The sequence below is a fragment of the Salmo salar genome, chromosome ssa14, assembly GCF_905237065.1.
Source record: "Salmo salar chromosome ssa14, Ssal_v3.1, whole genome shotgun sequence".
Lineage (NCBI taxonomy): Eukaryota > Metazoa > Chordata > Actinopteri > Salmoniformes > Salmonidae > Salmo > Salmo salar.
In genome coordinates this window covers 20,407,427-20,429,719 of record NC_059455.1, presented here as the reverse complement: position 1 = coordinate 20,429,719, position 22,293 = coordinate 20,407,427, and the positions used below count along the sequence as shown (strand labels likewise).

The window sequence follows — 22,293 nt, the reverse complement described above, 5'->3', positions numbered from 1 at the left end:
TCAACGTCATTCCGTCACTTACGTCCGCGACTCCACAATGATAATATTGTTACTGTTACACTCGGACTGTGACCAATTAGGTCACTTTGTCTTGTGATCAGTTACAACTCATTATTCTCACCAAACATGAGAATGGTGAGTTGCTTGAATCTGTAGAGAAAAATATACTTCATTGGTTATCTGAATTTCCCAATTTGTTGTTACTGATAGGAGGGGACTTTAATATTACCATAGATAATTCAACTGATAGATGGCCCCAGGTAGGCCAAACAATCAGAATTTGGGTTTAATACTTTTTATGGAAAATTTGGAGTAACAAAAGAGGTTCCAGACAGTCCAGAATGGATTTTTGGCTTATATCGAAATGTATTGATAGTGAGTGTGTTGCTACAAATATTTGTATTACTCCCCTCAGAGACCATAGGGCCATTTACAGTGATGTCAAAATATTTACCCCTGATACTAACCTTGGTAAAGCATCCTACTGGAAGCTAAATAGCTCTTTATTAAATAATATAAAATTGACCAGAAATACAGTGTAGACATTGTTAATGTTGTAAATGACTATTGTAGCTGGAAACAGCTGATTTTTTAATGGTATATCTACATAGGCGTACAGAGGAATAAAACTGGCCTTCTTTAGACTAGTTGAGTATCTGGAACATCAGCATTTGTGGGTTCGATTACAGGCTCAAAATGGCCAGAAACAAAGACTTCCTTCTGAAACTCGTCAGAAAGAGGAGTGGGAGGCCCAGGTGCACAACTGAGCAAGAGGACAAGTACATTAGAGTGTCTAGTTTGAGAAACAGACGCCTCACAAGTCCTCAACTGGCAGCTTCATGAAATAGTACCCGCAAAACACCAGTCTCAACGTCAACAGTGAAGAGGCGACTCCGGGATGCTGGCCTTCTAGGCAAGAGTTCCTCTGTCCAGTGTCTGTGTTCTTTTGCCCATCTTAATCTTTTCTTTTTATTGGCCAGTCTGAGATATGGCTTTTTCTTTGCAACTCTGCCTAGAAGGCCAGCATCCCGGAGTCGCCTCTTCACTGTTGACGTTGAGACTAGTGTTTAATGAAGCTGCCAGTTGAGGAATTGTGAGGTGTCTGTTTCTCAAACTACAGAGGGACTCCTCTTTAAAAGGAAGAGTCCTAATAACCAAGGCTGAAGGTATCTCTAGGCTAACATGGTGGGCTGAGTATGGTGGGCTGAGTTTTATGGATTTTACTACTTTAACTAATACTTTTAAGATCAATTGTATAAAACAATTCCTAAGAAGACCCACTTCTATGTGAAACGTTATTCCTCATCATGTCTCCTCTACTTTTGGTGGCCTCAACTTCCTGTTGGTTTGCAATTATAATATTGACAAAGTTCCAGCGAAACTCTGCTTTTCATTAGCAGGTTTTCTTGTCATGGTCCTTCATTTAGAAGCATACATTTTCTCCACACAGATATATATATGGAATAATAGGGACATATTGTATAAAAATACCTCTTTGTTTTTAGAATATTGGTTCCGAAATAATATCCTATTGGTGAGCCAACTGGTAAATAATATCCTATTGGTGAGCCAACTGGTAAATAATATCCTATTGGTGAGCCAACTGGTAAATAATATCCTATTGGTGAGCCAACTGGTAAATAATATCCTATTGGTGAGCCAACTGGTAAATAATATCCTATTGGTGAGCCAACTGGTAAATAATATCCTATTGGTGAGCCAACTTATTAGTGAGCAGAGGGTCTTTTACTTAATTATAAGGAATTCTTGTCACTTTACATCCTTGTAACGCCTAAAGATTTTGCAATTGTTTTAGATGCCATTCCCTCAGGTGTTGCTTTATTATTCAGGAACGTGTCAAGACCTGACCCTCAGAACATACCTACAAGTAACCCTGTTGACTCATCAGTAGGAAAGATTTTTTTATTTTAGTCAATTCAACAATAACAGAGCGATACGAGCCTTGTTTCAACAGGATGTTTTATCTATACCTTATGTCATGCCTTATTGGAATGGTTTTATTGATAATGTCTGTTGGAAAAAAGTTTGGATGTTGCTACACACATACTTATTAACAAAATTAAGGAAGTTTATTTTTAAATGATTCATAAATATTATCGTGCCAACCACTATATGAAGAAGTTAAAAAAAAACATGAATTCAAACTGTACCTTTTGTGATGACCACCCAGAAACAGTGTTGCATCTTTTTTGGCATTGTATTCATGTAAGAAAACTGTGGCAAGATATCAGTAGATTTATAATTTAACACATTAATGAAGATTTCACACTATTATGGAGAGATGTACTGCTTGGATTATTTACTTATGATAGAAATACATTGAAACAATTTTATGTAATTCATTTCATTATTCTTTTGGCCAAATGTCATATTTCACAAATGTAAATGTACCTACAAAACACATTTTATTACCTGGCAAAAAGAAATTGAACTATATTTTAAGACAAAAAAAAGCTGTTAGAATTATAAATGTGTGTATGTCTCTTCAGGTCCTTGTGTAATGTGATATTGTACCCCCTAGCCCAAATGTCCTTTGTATATTCTTTATATATACACACACTTGTGTTCCCAATGCACTTTTGTATTGATTTGTTGTTAATACAATTTTTTTTTGAATATTGTTACTGCAGGGTGGGGGGACAGAGCATCAACTTTTGCACCACTGTCCAGTTAGATCAATGTTACAGCATTGTTTCACTGTATTATGCCCACCCCAAAAATAGTATATAATATTTAGACACTGTCCAAAGTGGCCTTGAATAAACATAATTAACCATCTATTAAATAAAATATAACTCCCATTGAATATGATATAGTTCACCCAAATAGCAAAATGACATATTGGTTTCCTTACCCTGTAAGCAGTCTATAGACTAGGTATGACAACAATCAATGCTTTGGTTTTGTTTACCTGGCCACTGTTTCAAACACTATCTTTTTAGCATGTGTGGCACAAATCCAATGCAAGACAACAGTACCTATACTGAAAAAAATATATAAATGCAACATCAAATCAAATTGTATTTGTCACATGCGCCGAATACAACAAAGCTGTGTTCAAATACCCATACTAACATACTGTATACTACATACTTAATGAGTATATACTATTAGTTCATTTTAGTATACTGTAAACGAACGGTATCCTTTCTGTTAAGCGTACTAGCGATTTGCCTGTCTACCGGAAGTTGATGCTATTGCTATGCAACCTCTTGCTAGCTTTTTAGCATAACAAATTACTAGATAGACTTTGGGTGTGTTTGTAAATTCAATCTGGAGAGCCAGTGCGCTCTGTGCGTTCATAAATTCAGGGCGTGGTCAGATTGTCCATTCATAAATTCAGAGCTTTTTACTCTCATGGCACACACTGGACGTGTCGAGGAGTAGGGTTGATCCGAGCGTTCTGACCTCACAATGGCAGTCAAGCACCCAAGCTAACTGGCTAGCTACTTTCAGACACAAGTGAGAGAACACCGCACTCTGACCATTTTACTCACACTTGCAGAGCTGGCTAGGACATCACCTCCAAATCATCCTAAAGTATTTACAATTGATTGTGTAGCTCAAAGTCCCTTGTAGATGATTTGGACATGATGGGTGAAAAATTCTAATATTGATACCATGACTTGAAATGGATTTGTGCCACAAATGCTATAACCACAGAGAAGGAGCAGTTACCAGTATCTTCCCTAACGTTCGCATTTGGAAACAGTGGGATTAGGGCCTAATGGATTTATTTCATTATATGAACTGTAACTCAGTGAAATTGTTGCATGTTGTTTTTATATTTTGGTTGAGTGTAGGAAAAATGCATCCTTCATACAGTATTACATCCCTACTCTGCCACCTTGAGTACAGCCGCCTTACCTGTCAGGGTCAATGGAAGATGACAGTCCACAGCGCCACACAGTGTTTGCATACCAAATGGCACCCTATATCAGTGTTTTCCAACTCCAGTACCCACAACAGTAGACATTTTTTGTTGTAGCCTGTGACAAACTGATTCAACTCATTGAGGGCTTGATGATTAGTTGAATCAGGTGTGCTTGTCCAGGGCTACAACAAACATGTGTACTGTCGTGGGTACTGGAGGACTGGAGTTGGGAAACACTGCCCTATATAGTGCACTACTTTTCAAGAGGGCCCATAGGTAAAAAGTAGTGCATTGTGTAGGGATTAGGGTACCATTTGGAACACACCCTTAACCAGTTTTAATCATGTTACGTGTTTATTACCTGCTCCAACAAGCACTTCTTGACCAAAAATCGCGATTCAATTCAATATTTATTTTGGGGAATTTTAATTGACAGATGTCAAGTATCGAAGGAATTTGTAAACAGTGTGTCCACAAACAATGTACATTTTCTTTCTTATGATGTCAACCATATAGCAGAGGCATTAACTTGTCATTAAAACACTGTCATTTGAAATTAAATAAATATAATACTGCTAAAAAGGAGAAAAAAAAGAACATAAATCTACAATCTACCTGAAATAGTCCTTATGGTGACATCCAGGTCAAATCCTTATTTTATGCCACATACAAAGACTGATAAACAGCACTACACAGGGCGGTAAGAGCGAGAGCTCCAGAGGAATAGTAGGTTTGACGGTGAGGATCACAAGAGTACCAGAATTCTGCAGCAAACATCCTGGTACTATAGGTACAGTAGGTTGAAAAGCTATATTAATGGCAGCAAGTCAACCAAAAATCCTAGAGTCCAATTCTTCACAGTCCACAGTCAGTCTTATAATTGAGTTCCATGACATGAAGTCAAGAGCATTTCAGAATCAGCAACATCAACTTCAATCAATTAGTAGGAAAAGTAGGCACTGAGAAACATAATACTGTAGCCTTTCACTAACAGATTCAATAACACTAAAGTTAGGAGAATCCTTGTCGCAAAATGTAGCCTAGCTAGAATTGTGATTAATTTGCACCCGGTTTACTCTATGTATTCTAGTTATTCTTTCACATGAAATGGAATGTTTGACTAAGAGTTATGTGACTTATTTCCATTAATAATAGTGTCTGGAGACCTGAAAAATGATTACATGCAGCAATTATGTCTATCACAACTACTACCAGATGCATTACACTGTTATTCTAGCTGACAATGTCAGTCATTTTACTATAAAGAGCTATGGTACCTTTCCATATTAACAGTAACATGTTATAATATCCCATAGTTTTAACGCTATTAACTCTAAACCAACAGCCACATTGTATCATGTAAGTAAAAATAATGTTTTATTGTCACATACACCGGATAGGTGAAGTGAAATTTGTTGTTCACAGGCTCAGTGCTGTTCCACCTGCCCAAATTCAACATAGAAAAGCATAATTTTTGCTTCTAATATTTAAGTGCTAAAATAAACTGAAAATTACGATTATTCCACCAAATATTTGTCGAGTTATTTCGCTTGGGGAAATGCCACAGCTTCATTTGAGTATTTCTACAATATTGCTTACCACATCTGACTAGCGGGTGTCCTCAACCACCCTGTAAAACCAACAGCAATATGTACTTGAATATTGCATGTTACACCCATGAACTACTTGTTTCAACGATCTTGTTCCCCTCCAACTTGTATCACTAGTCTCCGAGAAGTAGTGCTGTTCTAGAATCAGGTCGTCCCTGTCCATGTCATTGTATTGATTACTGAGCTGTGGGAGTTAGTAATTCCCAGCCCTAAACTCGATTTAGCACTGCTTAAGAAATTAGTCTGATGTCCTTTGAATTAATACAAATATACAACACAAATACAACAACAAAAAATTCACCAAAAGGCAAAACAAACAACCTCAGCAGCCACGATTGATATCACTTTGACAGTTGTTCAGTAGAACATGCTCTATCGTAGACATAGTGAGTAGTTGGACATTATAAGAATTATTATCGGTTACACAATACATGGGAGAAGTGGCCCTGCTGTTGGTAAATCAATTCATTTAGGAATCCAGTTATAGACCTAATAAGCTATTCTAAACTACTGGCCACAGACTCCCAGTCTTCGCTCGAAGGTAAGGTGAAAGCTGGTGACAGAGGCTACTTACTAAACTACTGACTAACTAATGTGAAATAGTGGTTGGTTTGTGTGGATTAGCTAATCATGGGAAGCACAGCAGTCTCTTTGCACCAGCAGCACGGATCTGGTCTGCTCCACCACAGAGCCAGCAGGGGGTCTGGTCTGCTCCACCACAGAGCCAGCAGGGGGTCTGGTCTGCTCCACCACAGAGCCAGCAGGGGGTCTGGTCTGCTCCACCACAGAGCCAGCAGGGGGTCTGGTCTGCTCCACCACAGAGCCAGCAGGGGGTCTGGTCTGCTCCACCACAGAGCCAGCAGGGGGTCTGGTCTGCTCCACCACAGAGCCAGCAAGGGGGTCTGGTTGGTTAAAACATTGTATACGTGCCAAACGGCACCTTATTCCCTATGTAGCGCACTACTCTTGCCCTGGTCAAAAGTGGCACACTATAAAGGGAATAAGGTACCATTTGGGACGTAAACATTTCAATTAGGATTTTTGTCTGAAACAAGACATGTTAATAAGAGACCGGTAAGCAAAAGATGCCTTCGTTCTATAAAGCCCATGGCACACGAAGCAACACCGAGGGGGGTCATCATGAGTGCACTTAGATTGTGCCCCAAATGGCACCCTATTCCCCATGTAGTTCACTACTTTGGACCAAAGACCTATCGGCCATTGTCAAATGTATAGCACTACAGTATATAGAGAATAGAGTACCATTTAGGATGCAGCCCAAGTGTGTCTGAAATAGAACTACGGCGAGGGATATATTTGTGGGCCTGTCTATGAGGTAACCACAGAGAAGTGGTTCCAATTCCAAACGTTTCCAGACGCATCTTTTCCAAGTCAACCACTCATCATTACACGCAGGTCTGGGGCGATACTGAATGACATTTCCAGATTGTATGGAAAGGGAAGGCAATGCTCAATGTGTGCTTTTAATACAGCTTGCCATTGAATAATAGGGGAAAAGAAAACGACCTTGCATAGTAGAGGATTAAGTTTATGCTCGCTGGCCAAGCTGCTTAGCTCAGTCACCTCGTCTTGCCGAGGTCTTAGAATGAACACTAAAACTGAGCAATGGAGGATATTATTCATGTCATTTTCACCTAGTGCCACGCAACAATACCATCACTACGATCGAGAAGTATCGAAGGTGCACTTTTCTAAAGAGATGATATGCATTCCCTCCCATGACGAAAACAAACCAAAGAGAAGAGGACACCAACATACTAGGTAGAGGGTCGATTTGCTAACTGGGGTATCCATCCCAGTTTCTTCCTGTATACATGTTGACCAACCGCTGCCTGTCTGAGTGACGTCTTGTGCGTGAACGTATACTATAATACCATACGAGTGAGAACCCAGAGTAAGAGAGGCAGACATTGCAGAGACTGTGGATGGCAGGGCGGTAGGAGTTGCACTCAGACGCGGGCAGACACCTGTTCCAGAGAGCGAGCGGGAGGGCGAGGGGCCGGCGGGGTTATTGCTTTCAGGCTCTTCAGGCTGTTCCCCGGGCAGCTCTGGCTGCTGAGGCCCCTGTTGAGGACGGGGATGATGGGAGGTTCGTTGCGTGGTATATTAACGGGACAGGAGCGGGTACGGGCGTGTCCCTTGTGTCCCCCGGCGTGGCAGATGAGGTCGCTCACCGTGTCCATGGGCGAGAGGTGTTTCAGCCAGCGCTCCAGACGCTCTTCCTTGTACTTGATGGAGTACCAGGTGAGGAAGATGAAGATGAAGCCAATGAACTTGAGGCTGGCGGCCAGGCCGAAGTAGACGAAGCGGAAGGAAGTGACATCGTACTCCCAGCAGGAGCCGTGGACGCCACAGTCCTGCTGCCACAGCATACAGGTGGTGTCGATCACCGCCCCAAAATAGATGGGAGTAGGTATGTAGGCTGAGGAGAGAGAGGAGAGACCGTTATGATACAGAAGAAGTGGATGGTTGTAGGTATGTGGGCTGAGGAGAGAGAGGAGAGACCGTTATGATACAGAAGAAGTGGATGGTTGTAGGTATGTAGGCTGAGGAGAGAGAGGAGAGACCGTTATGATACAGAAGAAGTGGATGGTTGTAGGTATGTGGGCTGAGGAGAGAGAGGAGAGACCGTTATGATACAGAAGAAGTGGATGGTTGTAGGTATGTGGGCTGAGGAGAGAGAGAGGAGAGACCGTTATGATACAGAAGAAGTGGATGGTTGTAGGTATGTGGGCTGAGGAGAGAGAGGAGAGACCGTTATGATACAGAAGAAGTGGATGGTTGTAGGTATGTGGGCTGAGGAGAGAGAGAGGAGAGACCGTTATGATACAGAAGAAGTGGATGGTTGTAGGTATGTGGGCTGAGGAGAGAGAGGAGAGACCGTTATGATACAGAAGAAGTGGATGGTTGTAGGTATGTGGGCTGAGGAGAGAGAGAGGAGAGACCGTTATGATACAGAAGAAGTGGATGGTTGTAGGTATGTGGGCTGAGGAGAGAGAGGAGAGACCGTTATGATACAGAAGAAGTGGATGGTTGTAGGTATGTGGGCTGAGGAGAGAGAGGAGAGACCGTTATGATACAGAAGAAGTGGATGGTTGTAGGTATGTGGGCTGAGGAGAGAGAGGAGAGACCGTTATGATACAGAAGAAGTGGATGGTTGTAGGTATGTGGGCTGAGGAGAGAGAGGAGAGACCGTTATGATACAGAAGAAGTGGATGGTTGTAGGTATGTGGGCTGAGGAGAGAGAGGAGAGACCGTTATGATACAGAAGAAGTGGATGGTTGTAGGTATGTGGGCTGAGGAGAGAGAGGAGAGACCGTTATGATACAGAAGAAGTGGATGGTTGTAGGTATGTGGGCTGAGGAGAGAGAGAGGAGAGACCGTTATGATACAGAAGAAGTGGATGGTTGTAGGTATGTGGGCTGAGGAGAGAGAGGAGAGACCGTTATGATACAGAAGAAGTGGATGGTTGTAGGTATGTGGGCTGAGGAGAGAGAGGAGAGACCGTTATGATACAGAAGAAGTGGATGGTTGTAGGTATGTGGGCTGAGGAGAGAGAGGAGAGACCGTTATGATACAGAAGAAGTGGATGGTTGTAGGTATGTGGGCTGAGGAGAGAGAGGAGAGACCGTTATGATACAGAAGAAGTGGATGGTTGTAGGTATGTGGGCTGAGGAGAGAGAGGAGAGACCGTTATGATACAGAAGAAGTGGATGGTTGTAGGTATGTGGGCTGAGGAGAGAGAGGAGAGACCGTTATGATACAGAAGAAGTGGATGGTTGTAGGTATGTGGGCTGAGGAGAGAGAGGAGAGACCGTTATGATACAGAAGAAGTGGATGGTTGTAGGTATGTGGGCTGAGGAGAGAGAGGAGAGACCGTTATGATACAGAAGAAGTGGATGGTTGTAGGTATGTGGGCTGAGGAGAGAGAGAGGAGAGACCGTTATGATACAGAAGAAGTGGATGGTTGTAGGTATGTGGGCTGAGGAGAGAGAGGGAGAGACCGTTATGATACAGAAGAAGTGGATGGTTGTAGGTATGTGGGCTGAGGAGAGAGAGGAGAGACCGTTATGATACAGAAGAAGTGGATGGTTGTAGGTATGTGGGCTGAGGAGAGAGAGAGGAGAGACCGTTATGATACAGAAGAAGTGGATGGTTGTAGGTATGTGGGCTGAGGAGAGAGAGAGGAGAGACCGTTATGATACAGAAGAAGTGGATGGTTGTAGGTATGTGGGCTGAGGAGAGAGAGGAGAGACCGTTATGATACAGAAGAAGTGGATGGTTGTAGGTATGTGGGCTGAGGAGAGAGAGGAGAGACCGTTATGATACAGAAGAAGTGGATGGTTGTAGGTATGTGGGCTGAGGAGAGAGAGGAGAGACCGTTATGATACAGAAGAAGTGGATGGTTGTAGGTATGTGGGCTGAGGAGAGAGAGGAGAGACCGTTATGATACAGAAGAAGTGGATGGTTGTAGGTATGTGGGCTGAGGAGAGAGAGGAGAGACCGTTATGATACAGAAGAAGTGGATGGTTGTAGGTATGTGGGCTGAGGAGAGAGAGGGAGAGACCGTTATGATACAGAAGAAGTGGATGGTTGTAGGTATGTGGGCTGAGGAGAGAGAGGGAGAGACCGTTATGATACAGAAGAAGTGGATGGTTGTAGGTATGTGGGCTGAGGAGAGAGAGGGAGAGACCGTTATGATACAGAAGAAGTGGATGGTTGTAGGTATGTGGGCTGAGGAGAGAGAGGAGAGACCGTTATGATACAGAAGAAGTGGATGGTTGTAGGTATGTGGGCTGAGGAGAGAGAGGAGAGACCGTTATGATACAGAAGAAGTGGATGGTTGTAGGTATGTGGGCTGAGGAGAGAGAGGAGAGACCGTTATGATACAGAAGAAGTGGATGGTTGTAGGTATGTGGGCTGAGGAGAGAGAGGAGAGACCGTTATGATACAGAAGAAGTGGATGGTTGTAGGTATGTGGGCTGAGGAGAGAGAGGAGAGACCGTTATGATACAGAAGAAGTGGATGGTTGTAGGTATGTGGGCTGAGGAGAGAGAGGAGAGACCGTTATGATACAGAAGAAGTGGATGGTTGTAGGTATGTGGGCTGAGGAGAGAGAGGAGAGACCGTTATGATACAGAAGAAGTGGATGGTTGTAGGTATGTGGGCTGAGGAGAGAGAGGAGAGACCGTTATGATACAGAAGAAGTGGATGGTTGTAGGTATGTGGGCTGAGGAGAGAGAGAGGAGAGACCGTTATGATACAGAAGAAGTGGATGGTTGTAGGTATGTGGGCTGAGGAGAGAGAGAGGAGAGACCGTTATGATACAGAAGAAGTGGATGGTTGTAGGTATGTGGGCTGAGGAGAGAGAGGAGAGACCGTTATGATACAGAAGAAGTGGATGGTTGTAGGTATGTGGGCTGAGGAGAGAGAGGAGAGACCGTTATGATACAGAAGAAGTGGATGGTTGTAGGTATGTGGGCTGAGGAGAGAGAGAGGAGAGACCGTTATGATACAGAAGAAGTGGATGGTTGTAGGTATGTGGGCTGAGGAGAGAGAGGAGAGACCGTTATGATACAGAAGAAGTGGATGGTTGTAGGTATGTGGGCTGAGGAGAGAGAGGAGAGACCGTTATGATACAGAAGAAGTGGATGGTTGTAGGTATGTGGGCTGAGGAGAGAGAGAGGAGAGACCGTTATGATACAGAAGAAGTGGATGGTTGTAGGTATGTGGGCTGAGGAGAGAGAGGAGAGACCGTTATGATACAGAAGAAGTGGATGGTTGTAGGTATGTGGGCTGAGGAGAGAGAGGAGAGACCGTTATGATACAGAAGAAGTGGATGGTTGTAGGTATGTGGGCTGAGGAGAGAGAGAGGAGAGACCGTTATGATACAGAAGAAGTGGATGGTTGTAGGTATGTGGGCTGAGGAGAGAGAGGAGAGACCGTTATGATACAGAAGAAGTGGATGGTTGTAGGTATGTGGGCTGAGGAGAGAGAGGAGAGACCGTTATGATACAGAAGAAGTGGATGGTTGTAGGTATGTGGGCTGAGGAGAGAGAGGAGAGACCGTTATGATACAGAAGAAGTGGATGGTTGTAGGTATGTGGGCTGAGGAGAGAGAGGAGAGACCGTTATGATACAGAAGAAGTGGATGGTTGTAGGTATGTGGGCTGAGGAGAGAGAGGAGAGACCGTTATGATACAGAAGAAGTGGATGGTTGTAGGTATGTGGGCTGAGGAGAGAGAGGAGAGACCGTTATGATACAGAAGAAGTGGATGGTTGTAGGTATGTGGGCTGAGGAGAGAGAGAGAGAGACCGTTATGATACAGAAGAAGTGGATGGTTGTAGGTATGTGGGCTGAGGAGAGAGAGGAGAGACCGTTATGATACAGAAGAAGTGGATGGTTGTAGGTATGTGGGCTGAGGAGAGAGAGGAGAGACCGTTATGATACAGAAGAAGTGGATGGTTGTAGGTATGTGGGCTGAGGAGAGAGAGAGGAGAGACCGTTATGATACAGAAGAAGTGGATGGTTGTAGGTATGTGGGCTGAGGAGAGAGAGGAGAGACCGTTATGATACAGAAGAAGTGGATGGTTGTAGGTATGTGGGCTGAGGAGAGAGAGAGGAGAGACCGTTATGATACAGAAGAAGTGGATGGTTGTAGGTATGTGGGCTGAGGAGAGAGAGGAGAGACCGTTATGATACAGAAGAAGTGGATGGTTGTAGGTATGTGGGCTGAGGAGAGAGAGGAGAGACCGTTATGATACAGAAGAAGTGGATGGTTGTAGGTATGTGGGCTGAGGAGAGAGAGGAGAGACCGTTATGATACAGAAGAAGTGGATGGTTGTAGGTATGTGGGCTGAGGAGAGAGAGGAGAGACCGTTATGATACAGAAGAAGTGGATGGTTGTAGGTATGTGGGCTGAGGAGAGAGAGAGGAGAGACCGTTATGATACAGAAGAAGTGGATGGTTGTAGGTATGTGGGCTGAGGAGAGAGAGGAGAGACCGTTATGATACAGAAGAAGTGGATGGTTGTAGGTATGTGGGCTGAGGAGAGAGAGGAGAGACCGTTATGATACAGAAGAAGTGGATGGTTGTAGGTATGTGGGCTGAGGAGAGAGAGGAGAGACCGTTATGATACAGAAGAAGTGGATGGTTGTAGGTATGTGGGCTGAGGAGAGAGAGGAGAGACCGTTATGATACAGAAGAAGTGGATGGTTGTAGGTATGTGGGCTGAGGAGAGAGAGGAGAGACCGTTATGATACAGAAGAAGTGGATGGTTGTAGGTATGTGGGCTGAGGAGAGAGAGAGGAGAGACCGTTATGATACAGAAGAAGTGGATGGTTGTAGGTATGTGGGCTGAGGAGAGAGAGGAGAGACCGTTATGATACAGAAGAAGTGGATGGTTGTAGGTATGTGGGCTGAGGAGAGAGAGGAGAGACCGTTATGATACAGAAGAAGTGGATGGTTGTAGGTATGTGGGCTGAGGAGAGAGAGGAGAGACCGTTATGATACAGAAGAAGTGGATGGTTGTAGGTATGTGGGCTGAGGAGAGAGAGGAGAGACCGTTATGATACAGAAGAAGTGGATGGTTGTAGGTATGTGGGCTGAGGAGAGAGAGGAGAGACCGTTATGATACAGAAGAAGTGGATGGTTGTAGGTATGTGGGCTGAGGAGAGAGAGGAGAGACCGTTATGATACAGAAGAAGTGGATGGTTGTAGGTATGTGGGCTGAGGAGAGAGAGGAGAGACCGTTATGATACAGAAGAAGTGGATGGTTGTAGGTATGTGGGCTGAGGAGAGAGAGAGGAGAGACCGTTATGATACAGAAGAAGTGGATGGTTGTAGGTATGTGGGCTGAGGAGAGAGAGGAGAGACCGTTATGATACAGAAGAAGTGGATGGTTGTAGGTATGTGGGCTGAGGAGAGAGAGAGGAGAGACCGTTATGATACAGAAGAAGTGGATGGTTGTAGGTATGTGGGCTGAGGAGAGAGAGGAGAGACCGTTATGATACAGAAGAAGTGGATGGTTGTAGGTATGTGGGCTGAGGAGAGAGAGGAGAGACCGTTATGATACAGAAGAAGTGGATGGTTGTAGGTATGTGGGCTGAGGAGAGAGAGGAGAGACCGTTATGATACAGAAGAAGTGGATGGTTGTAGGTATGTGGGCTGAGGAGAGAGAGAGGAGAGACCGTTATGATACAGAAGAAGTGGATGGTTGTAGGTATGTGGGCTGAGGAGAGAGAGGAGAGACCGTTATGATACAGAAGAAGTGGATGGTTGTAGGTATGTGGGCTGAGGAGAGAGAGGAGAGACCGTTATGATACAGAAGAAGTGGATGGTTGTAGGTATGTGGGCTGAGGAGAGAGAGGAGAGACCGTTATGATACAGAAGAAGTGGATGGTTGTAGGTATGTGGGCTGAGGAGAGAGAGGAGAGACCGTTATGATACAGAAGAAGTGGATGGTTGTAGGTATGTGGGCTGAGGAGAGAGAGGAGAGACTATTCTAACACAGCACGCATGTGGTGTCAATGTGGAAGTGGGGATGTACAGGGAAGACAAGGACAGAGGAGCGATACATACTCATTCAGAGAGGTTAGCTAAAGGCACGTTTCAATTTTTAAAACCTTATATTTCTAGCCTAATTAAGTTTTGAATATTGGCAATAAAAGGGGGGAAAGAAATGTACAAAAGATGTCAACCTCAGAGAAAATGTTTTGATTACTGTTCAGTTCCTCTTAGTAATTTTCTCTGACATGAAATGGGAACCTGTCTTTTCAAATTACATTCTGAACCAGATTCAGCGTCCCAATGGGACCCTATCCCTATCGAGTGCACTACTTTGCGCCCTATGACACTAAATAGGGACACACCCTAAAAAATAACCTCTCAGTATTGAACTCTGTATTTCACTGAAGCTGCATCACTCACCAAGGGTCCTGAGGAGAACAAACTGCATCCCGAGTGCAAAGGGTCTCTCCTGCTCTTCTACTGACCTTGAGAAGAGGAGGAAGAAGGGAGGAAATGGTGAAGATAGAGGTGCAAAATGATGATAACCTGGGAATCCTTCAAGTTTATTCCATCCTGATTCTAGAAATCATCCAACCGGAATCACAGAAAGTAACCATCATTTTACAACCCGATGAAGAGAACAAGAGAGCTCACAACCACTACCTCACAATCCCTTCGATAAGTGTGTTTTGTTCTGTGTCTATTCCGGGTCAATACCTAAGAGTGACAATGATGGCGGAGGGCTGAGCGCAGGCCGTGATGAGTGTGACGATGAAGAGGAAGATGAGGAAGGGAATGAGGGTGCTGCAGGTGCGGTCACACTTCCCCGACACGGCGTAGCCGTTCTCGTTCAGGTAGGTCTTGACGATAACCAGCTGCAGCTGGTTGACTTGGCCGTTAGAGGAGGGGGTGATGACCTGCCTGCTCTGGACACACGCACAGTCAGAGTAGTTCCTGATCTGAGAGACGGAGAGACACAGAACACCAGGCATCATTCTCAGCTCATCTTATTGTACTATGGAAGTCAACTCCTAAGGCGCAACTGTGCGTATACCACAAGAAGTGTGTTATTCAAGTACTACCAATGTAGACTGTACACGGATGCTTAATTAATGTTTGTTCAATGGTCAGTAAGCTATAACTAGGTTCTAACAATATTGTTTTTCCTGATCAGGTAACTCACATTATGGCCAGGAAAAACTCCTGGCCCTAGCTTTAGGTAACTTTCCAAAAATGCCCAGGTATTGCAGAAATCCTGTTAGGAATATTTCTAGAAACAGGAGGGAATAAGCAGAAAATCTGGGAATTTGGGGAAAGTTACCATCATTTTGCGACCCTACTTTTGTGACTGAGGGACTCACTCCTGTGCTGTCGTTGCCCACACTGCTGCAGCCTGCCAGGCAGGGGTTGAAGTAGGTGATTCCGTCTGAGCCACAGACTGGAGCGTACTCATGTATCTTACAGCCACAGTTCACATTACACCCTCCAGTCAGGTTACGATGGGTCATAGTCAGCGTAGGACTGAGAAAAGTGAAGGAGAGAGATTATTTAGAGAGTGGGAGGGAAAGAGATGGGGGGAGAGGGAGGGGAAGAGAGACAGGGAAGAGGCAGAGGGAGAGAGAAAAGAGGGGGATGAAGAGAGCTAAATACCGTAGGACATTTTCCACTATCACAACGTAATTGTTATTCAGACTGATTAAACAATGTTAAGAAGACTATCTTACCATGCTGCTATTCAAAGGTCACATTTACACTGAGATTTGCTGCACCAAAATACATCGCTCAGAACCGAGGACAATTACACCAGTTCGCATGTGTACACTTGCTTATTGAACATCTCTTTCCAAAATCATGGGCATTAATATGCCAAGTTCTTCCACACCAATCTCCGACAAACCATTTCTGTACGGACCTCGCTTTGTGCATGGGGGTATTGTCACGCTGAAACAGGAAAGGGCCTTCCCAAACGGTTGCCACAAAGTTGGAAGCACAGAATTGTCTAGAATGTCATTGTATGCAGTAGCGTTAAGACCTCCCTTCACTGGAACTAAAAGGGGCCTAGCCCGAACAATGAAAAACAGCCCCAGACCATTATTCCTCCTCCACCTAACTTTACAGTTGGCACTATGCATTGGGGCAGGTAGCCTTCTCCTGGCATCCACCAAAACCAGATTCATCCATAGGGCTGTCCAACTAAAAAAAATGTTTCTCGATCGAAAGTTGTCTGTTCTTTCAAGCAATTTGAAACGTGTATTTTCCCATATATAGACACACCCTTTGTGTTTTAATAAAATCAACTATATGCTTGTCTGATGCTTTAAGCTTACTGTTTGATGAAATAAGACAAATGACTCAAGAGGGAGCCAGCGATCTAGATAACTAGAAGAAAAAAACCTTAACCTGACCCAACCATCCTCCACCCGCTCCTGCTGGCTTCTCAGATTCTGCCATTACTCTCCTGAAGTTGTTGGTAATAGGCTAAACGAGGAGTCGGCAACCTTTCATGTGGAATGCCAATTTATCTTACAATTTCTACCGATTTACGTGCCAGTTATGGTTTTAGTATGCACATTTGTGGAACATTTTCATTTATAATAACGTCTTCATATCTCAAAACCAATGTCATGTGGTTCATCAAAATTATATCCAAATCTAAATGAAAATGAGACAAACCTAAAAAGTAACTTCTATTGTCATTGCCAACTATGTCAAAATATCCCAAAAAAAACCAACAAATAAAAACATTGCAGCATGCAGGTAGAAAATATACTGATAAAAAAAAATGAATCTCCTATAAATCTCATTGGCTACCCAAGGCCTGTCTGCAACGAACTTGCAACATTGGATAAAATATTCTGTGCCCTCAGAGTGTCCAGCGCCAGTGAGCTCAGGACAGACTGTAGTCTATTTGGGATAAGAAGCAGTGCTTGACTTGGGCAGGAGATCACCGGAGCTGAGTAACGGCACCTCCAATGTTCTACTGCTTGATCTCCTGTTCCTCTTATAGAATATTAGCTCTAAAGTATTGTTATCGGTTATCGAAAGGGATAGAGCTGGAAAGATTTTTCAAATTGACAATAATTCCTCAATGTAGGCTTTGTCAATGGATGTAAAAACAGACTTTGTTTGCTTTTTGAGGTGAAGAAAAGTTGGGACAGGGGCGCAACTTTGATTTTATAAGTGGGGGGGACGTAACATTATTTTAAAACATTAACCCAGTCTGATAAACACTCCAAACAGCCTACCCAACTGCTCTGAGGCGTCCGCATGGTCCTAAAGCACACCGTTAGTGGTGGTGCGTTTAGCCAATCAGATCTCCAAAATGGGCACATTAATATGCCTACATTTGCGCGCAGGCCAGGCAGCCTTTAGGCCTATGTAATTTACTTCTATGCGTAATCAGGTGCGCGTCCTTACCTTAAAATTGACAGGAGTGCTCCAAAAAAAAGACAACTACTAAACTGAATTGACAAAACTCGTAAATGCAATGAAATAAACCAAAACTTGTTTCTCACAAGTGTAGCATAGGTTGTGTGCTCTGCAAACAATGTCCACTCCGACAATTAGAACGGTAAGACTGGAATAATAATGTGTTGAATGCATTAACAGAAATTACCCTAAACAAACAAACATTGTAGATTAGAGATGACAGGAATGAACTGTAAATGTACTACTGGTGATACAGTATATGTAATAGGGGAGTGATATACACTAACCATCCAACGCAAACAATTCACACAATGAAGTTATGAAACAATGAATGTGCACAAACTGGCAGGAGAGAGCACATTCTGGAGAGAGACGTGCATCTGGGCGATGCGTGGTCAATCCGACGTCTGCACTGGCCACGCAGCATTTACGGTGACACGGCCTCTGCAGAAGTCAGGGCGTTTATACTTCTTGTGCTTTGCTGAGCAGTGCAGAGCGGTTATGAAGGAAGTTGTCAAGGAAGTGGGTTTATGTTTATACAGGATGTACCGCCCCCACCTACCGTCAGCCAATCACGTATATAGAGCTATACACAGCCCGCTGCATTGTTACAACATTTGGAAGGAGCATGGTGATGCGGTACATAGCTCCATTTGGTCTCTGCATGTCTCCAGAGGCTCCGGAATTGTGCCACACCCTCCATATGGAGCCTCCAACCACATTTTCGGATCAAGCATAAATTGGCTTTTAGTCTAGGCCTCCCACAATGAATTACTTCACTGAGATGGGCGCAAATATATCAGCACTCTGTGGTCCCGTTCTGTGAGCTTGTGTGTCCTACCACTTCTTGGCTGAGCCGTTGTCGCGCCTAAACGTTTCCACTTCACAATAACAGCACTTATATTTGACTGGGGCAACTCTAGCAGGGAAGAAATTTGACGAACTGACTTGTTGGAAAGGTGGAATCATATGCCGGTGCCACGTTGAAAGTCACTGAGCTCTTCAGTAAGGCCATTCTACTGCCAATGCTTGTCTATGGAGATTGCATGGCTGTGTGCTCGATTTTATACACTTGTCAGCAACGGGTCAATCAAATGCTTCAGGGACAGGCACCCTTTTCCCTTTATAGTGCACTACTTTTCTCCCTATGGGGTCAAAAGTAGCCTTGCATAAGCCTTGGCGTGAACAAGCCAGAACGGCTCATAGGAGCAGGAGCCTATCTCCTGTTTCTGTAGCGTGAGGCAGCTTGATGTACAAGCGCACCGCCTGGACAGGACGCTAGTCTATTGCAATGCCTTACCCCAAATCTATCTCCTTAATGCTGAGTGCCAAGCAGAGACACATCACATCCCAATTGTACAGTCTTTGTATATCCTGGTCAAAAGTAGTACACTATAAATGGGAACAGGGTGCTATTTGGGATGTAGCCAGAGGTTGGATCTAAGAGAGGGAACAAGGCTCCAGGACTATAGAACAGAGAGTTAATTCATCTAGATCATAACAGTGTCGTGCATTAGAGTTCTTGTGTCTGGGGAAGGACTATGTCCCAAATGGCACCCTTTTCCCTATAGAGTTCACTACTATTGACCGGAGCCCAATTGGCCTTGTTCAAAAGTAGTGCACTACATAGGGAATAGGGTTTTCAATTTGAACAGGGACTCTGATGTGTGCCGAGGTGATATTTCACAACAGGGGCCTTCATGATGGTCACCTCCTCTTCTCATCATCACTGGGAAACACACACACACTAAACTTCCTCACATTGTTTAATACTTTGATATGGGGTTTTTGGAGGCTGGAAAGTTTGCAGAGAAAGAATTCAATTAATTTTGGTGGAGCTGAGAGAAAGAGGACAAGATCGACAGGGATTGCATGAGGGAAAAAAGTTCAGATTGAAAGAGAGGGGTACTGAGTGAAGGAAGGAAGGTGTGGTTCTTACCCAGTGGTGTATGGTATGTTGATGCCTCCTAGGTTGATGCTCTCACAGCCCACTATGAACAGAGTAGAGAAGCAGAGAAGAGATACCCCACTACAGATCATGGCCAGCTTGGCTGACTCTCTAGCTCCCAGCTTCAGCTTCTTAATTATGTAGCCCCCCAGGACTATACCCACCCCAGCACTGGGCACGATGATCACACCTGTGACAGCAGGAGGCAGAGAGAGAGGCAGAGAGAGAGGCAGAGAGAGAGAGAGAGAGAGAGAGAGAGAGAGAGAGAGAGAGAGAGAGAGAGAGAGAGAGAGAGTCAATGATGAGGTCTCTAGAACGCATAGATTAGATCACGGCAATCTGTGTCACATCTAGACGCATGTTATTCTACAACATAATTTCATTTGGGCCTCCTGTTCACTTTCAAACACATCATCCAAACAGAAAGAGCAGAGTTGAAGCTCCTTTTTAGGGGAGTGATGAGGAAGCTTTAAGACGGCTAGCTGTACAACTAATGTTCAGTGACGGAGTGAAGGCCCAGCCAGCAGCCATGAATAATACAAACACTCTTCCTTAAAATAAAGGGGGCACCTGGGAGATGGTCAAGTAGTGAGTATTGAGTGTTAAACTCACAGTGGCCCCACTGACGTGGAATAATCTTAAAGACACAGACCACTTCAGGCTGTCCTGGAAGTGTCCCTGACTAAGGAGCTTTTGAAGGCAAGGGCTCTAACTGACCTCTGTGGTGAAGCTGGAGACAATAGACCTGTGTTCCAAACAATGCGCTTCAGAGGGGTGTTAGGTGTGTATTGACTGAACAAAAATATAAATGCAACATGTAAAGTGTTGGTCCTATGTTTCATAAGCAGAAATAAAAGATTGCAGATGTTTTCCAAATGCACAAAAAGCTTATTTCTTTCAAAGTTGGTGCACAAATTTGTTAACATCCCTGTTAGTGAGCATTTCTCCTTTGCCAAGATAATCCATCCACCTCACAGGTGTGGCATATCAAGAATCTGATTAACCAGCCTGATCATTACACAGGTGCACCTTGTGCTGGGGACAATAAAAGGCCACTAAAATGTGCAGTTTTGTCACAAAACACAATGCCACAGATGTCTCAAGTTTTGAGGGAGAGTGCAATTGGCATGCTGACTGCAAGAATGTCCACTAGAGCTGTTGCCAGGGAATTAAATGTTCCTTTCTCTACCATAAGCCGCCTCCAACGTCATTTTTAGGGAATTTGGCAGTATATTCAACCAGCCTCACAAACACAGACCACGTATATTGCGTTGTGTGCGTGAGCGATTTGCTGATGTCAATGTTGTGAACGGAGTGCCCCATTGTGGCGGTGGGGTTATGGTATGGGCAGGCATAAGCTATGGACAACGAACACAATTTAATTTGATCAATGGCAATTTGAGTGCACAAAAATACCGTGATGAGAACCTGAGGCCCATTGTGAGGCCCATTTTTTTTTACGGTATTTGTGACCAACTGATTCATATCTGTATTCCCAGGTCATGTGAAATCCATAGATTAGGGCCTAATGAATATATTTCAATTAACTGATTTCCTTATATGAACTGTAACTCAGTAAAATCAATGAAATTGTTGCATGGTAGGCTTACATATTTTTTCAGTATAGATGTGTTTACTAGGGCTGTCAAATGATAGAAATAAAATCTGTGGCTACGGTTCTAGACAAGTCTCTCATTCACCATTGTGGCCTTATTGTAGCTGGCATTTGTGACTGAGACTTATAAAAGTGTGCTCAAACAATGTACATTTGTGAGTGCTAGGCATACAAATATGATTATTTATTAATATCTTTGAAACAAGCTCTAGTTGCGGCCGCAACTGGACTAGATTGTGAACAACTTGGCGGAATGCTCTCAGCTTGACTGCCGCGAGGGAGATTTGCACAATATCGTTCGCGAACTGCAGTCATAAGTGCGATTTCATATAATTTTTTTAGTAGGGGAGTTAGGCTACACGCAGCTAATTACATGTCATACACAAAATGCATTATCGACATGTTTGTACAGACTTGGTTGTTGTAATAGTATTGCGAACATAAACACAACACTAATCTCTCGTGGACAGATGAAACAGCGAGGATCTGTCAAGGCACATAAAATGATGTGAATACAAGCAGCAGTAGTTCCTGGTTTGGGGTTTTGTCATTGATGATTTGGATTAATTAAGATTGGGCGAAGGCGGTGCTTACATTAGTGCGGTGATTTCACAAACCCATGTGTGGAGGATAAACAGTTTCCACACCCACAAAGTCAAAATTGGCTATGTTGTAAAAATTCATGAAAACAAAAATTTATTTTTGGGCCATGATAAACACAGGTGAAATTAACGGAAGAGAGGTGTTTGGCTAGAAGTTTCCGTTTGCGAGGGAAGAGAATTCGCTTCCTTCCTTTGCACAAAGGTAATAACAACTGTTAATGGGATTCCCCCTCAAAGTAAAACAGGAAATGACAAACTTTCACATGAGAATTTTACTACTGGGTAACCGAGATCAGCATAACAAAAACAGGCAGTCTAGAGATGTCATGTTCTTCTTAGCTGCTGTTTTTTTACACAGACAGGCAGAAAACTCTGTATTCGCAGCCACGGCCAAAAACAGAGTTTTACAGAAATGTATCTATCACGATTAATCGCAAATTCTGAATTTGCTTCAATTGAGCTGTAATTTAAGATTTTTTATACAAACAGCATTATGAGAATATTGATGTCTTGGTTTTGTCCAAAGTAACGGTTTATCAATCTGGTCAATTGATAAAGCTCTTTCGTAAACCTTAATATCAACTTGTTAAACTTTTAACATCACACTGTTGTTTTTAGCTGTATAGATTTATTATGTTTTCGGTGTATTTTTAACGCTTTCAAT

General features: G+C 43.5%; 1 protein-coding gene across 3 annotated transcripts in view; it reads right to left on the bottom strand.

Annotated features, from left to right (window-relative positions):
* Positions 1–4,286: 4,286 nt before the first annotated feature.
* The window catches only part of LOC106569033 (solute carrier organic anion transporter family member 5A1), a 41,489-nt gene continuing 23,482 nt past the window's right edge, over positions 4,287–22,293 (bottom strand). For 2 of the 3 annotated variants that reach the window (XM_014139958.2, XM_014139959.2), the window contains exons 6-11: positions 19,404–19,602; positions 15,397–15,556; positions 14,753–14,994; positions 14,456–14,520; positions 7,701–7,948; positions 4,287–6,407 (exon numbers count right to left, since the gene is read on the bottom strand). In XM_014139958.2, the coding sequence (XP_013995433.2) occupies positions 6,126–6,407; positions 7,701–7,948; positions 14,456–14,520; positions 14,753–14,994; positions 15,397–15,556; positions 19,404–19,602 (1,196 nt within the window). In that variant the 3' untranslated portion in view covers positions 4,287–6,125. Of the gene's footprint in view, positions 7,949–14,455; positions 14,521–14,752; positions 14,995–15,396; positions 15,557–19,403; positions 19,603–22,293 lie in introns of all 3 variants that reach the window. The other variant, XM_014139961.2, reaches the window with a different exon arrangement.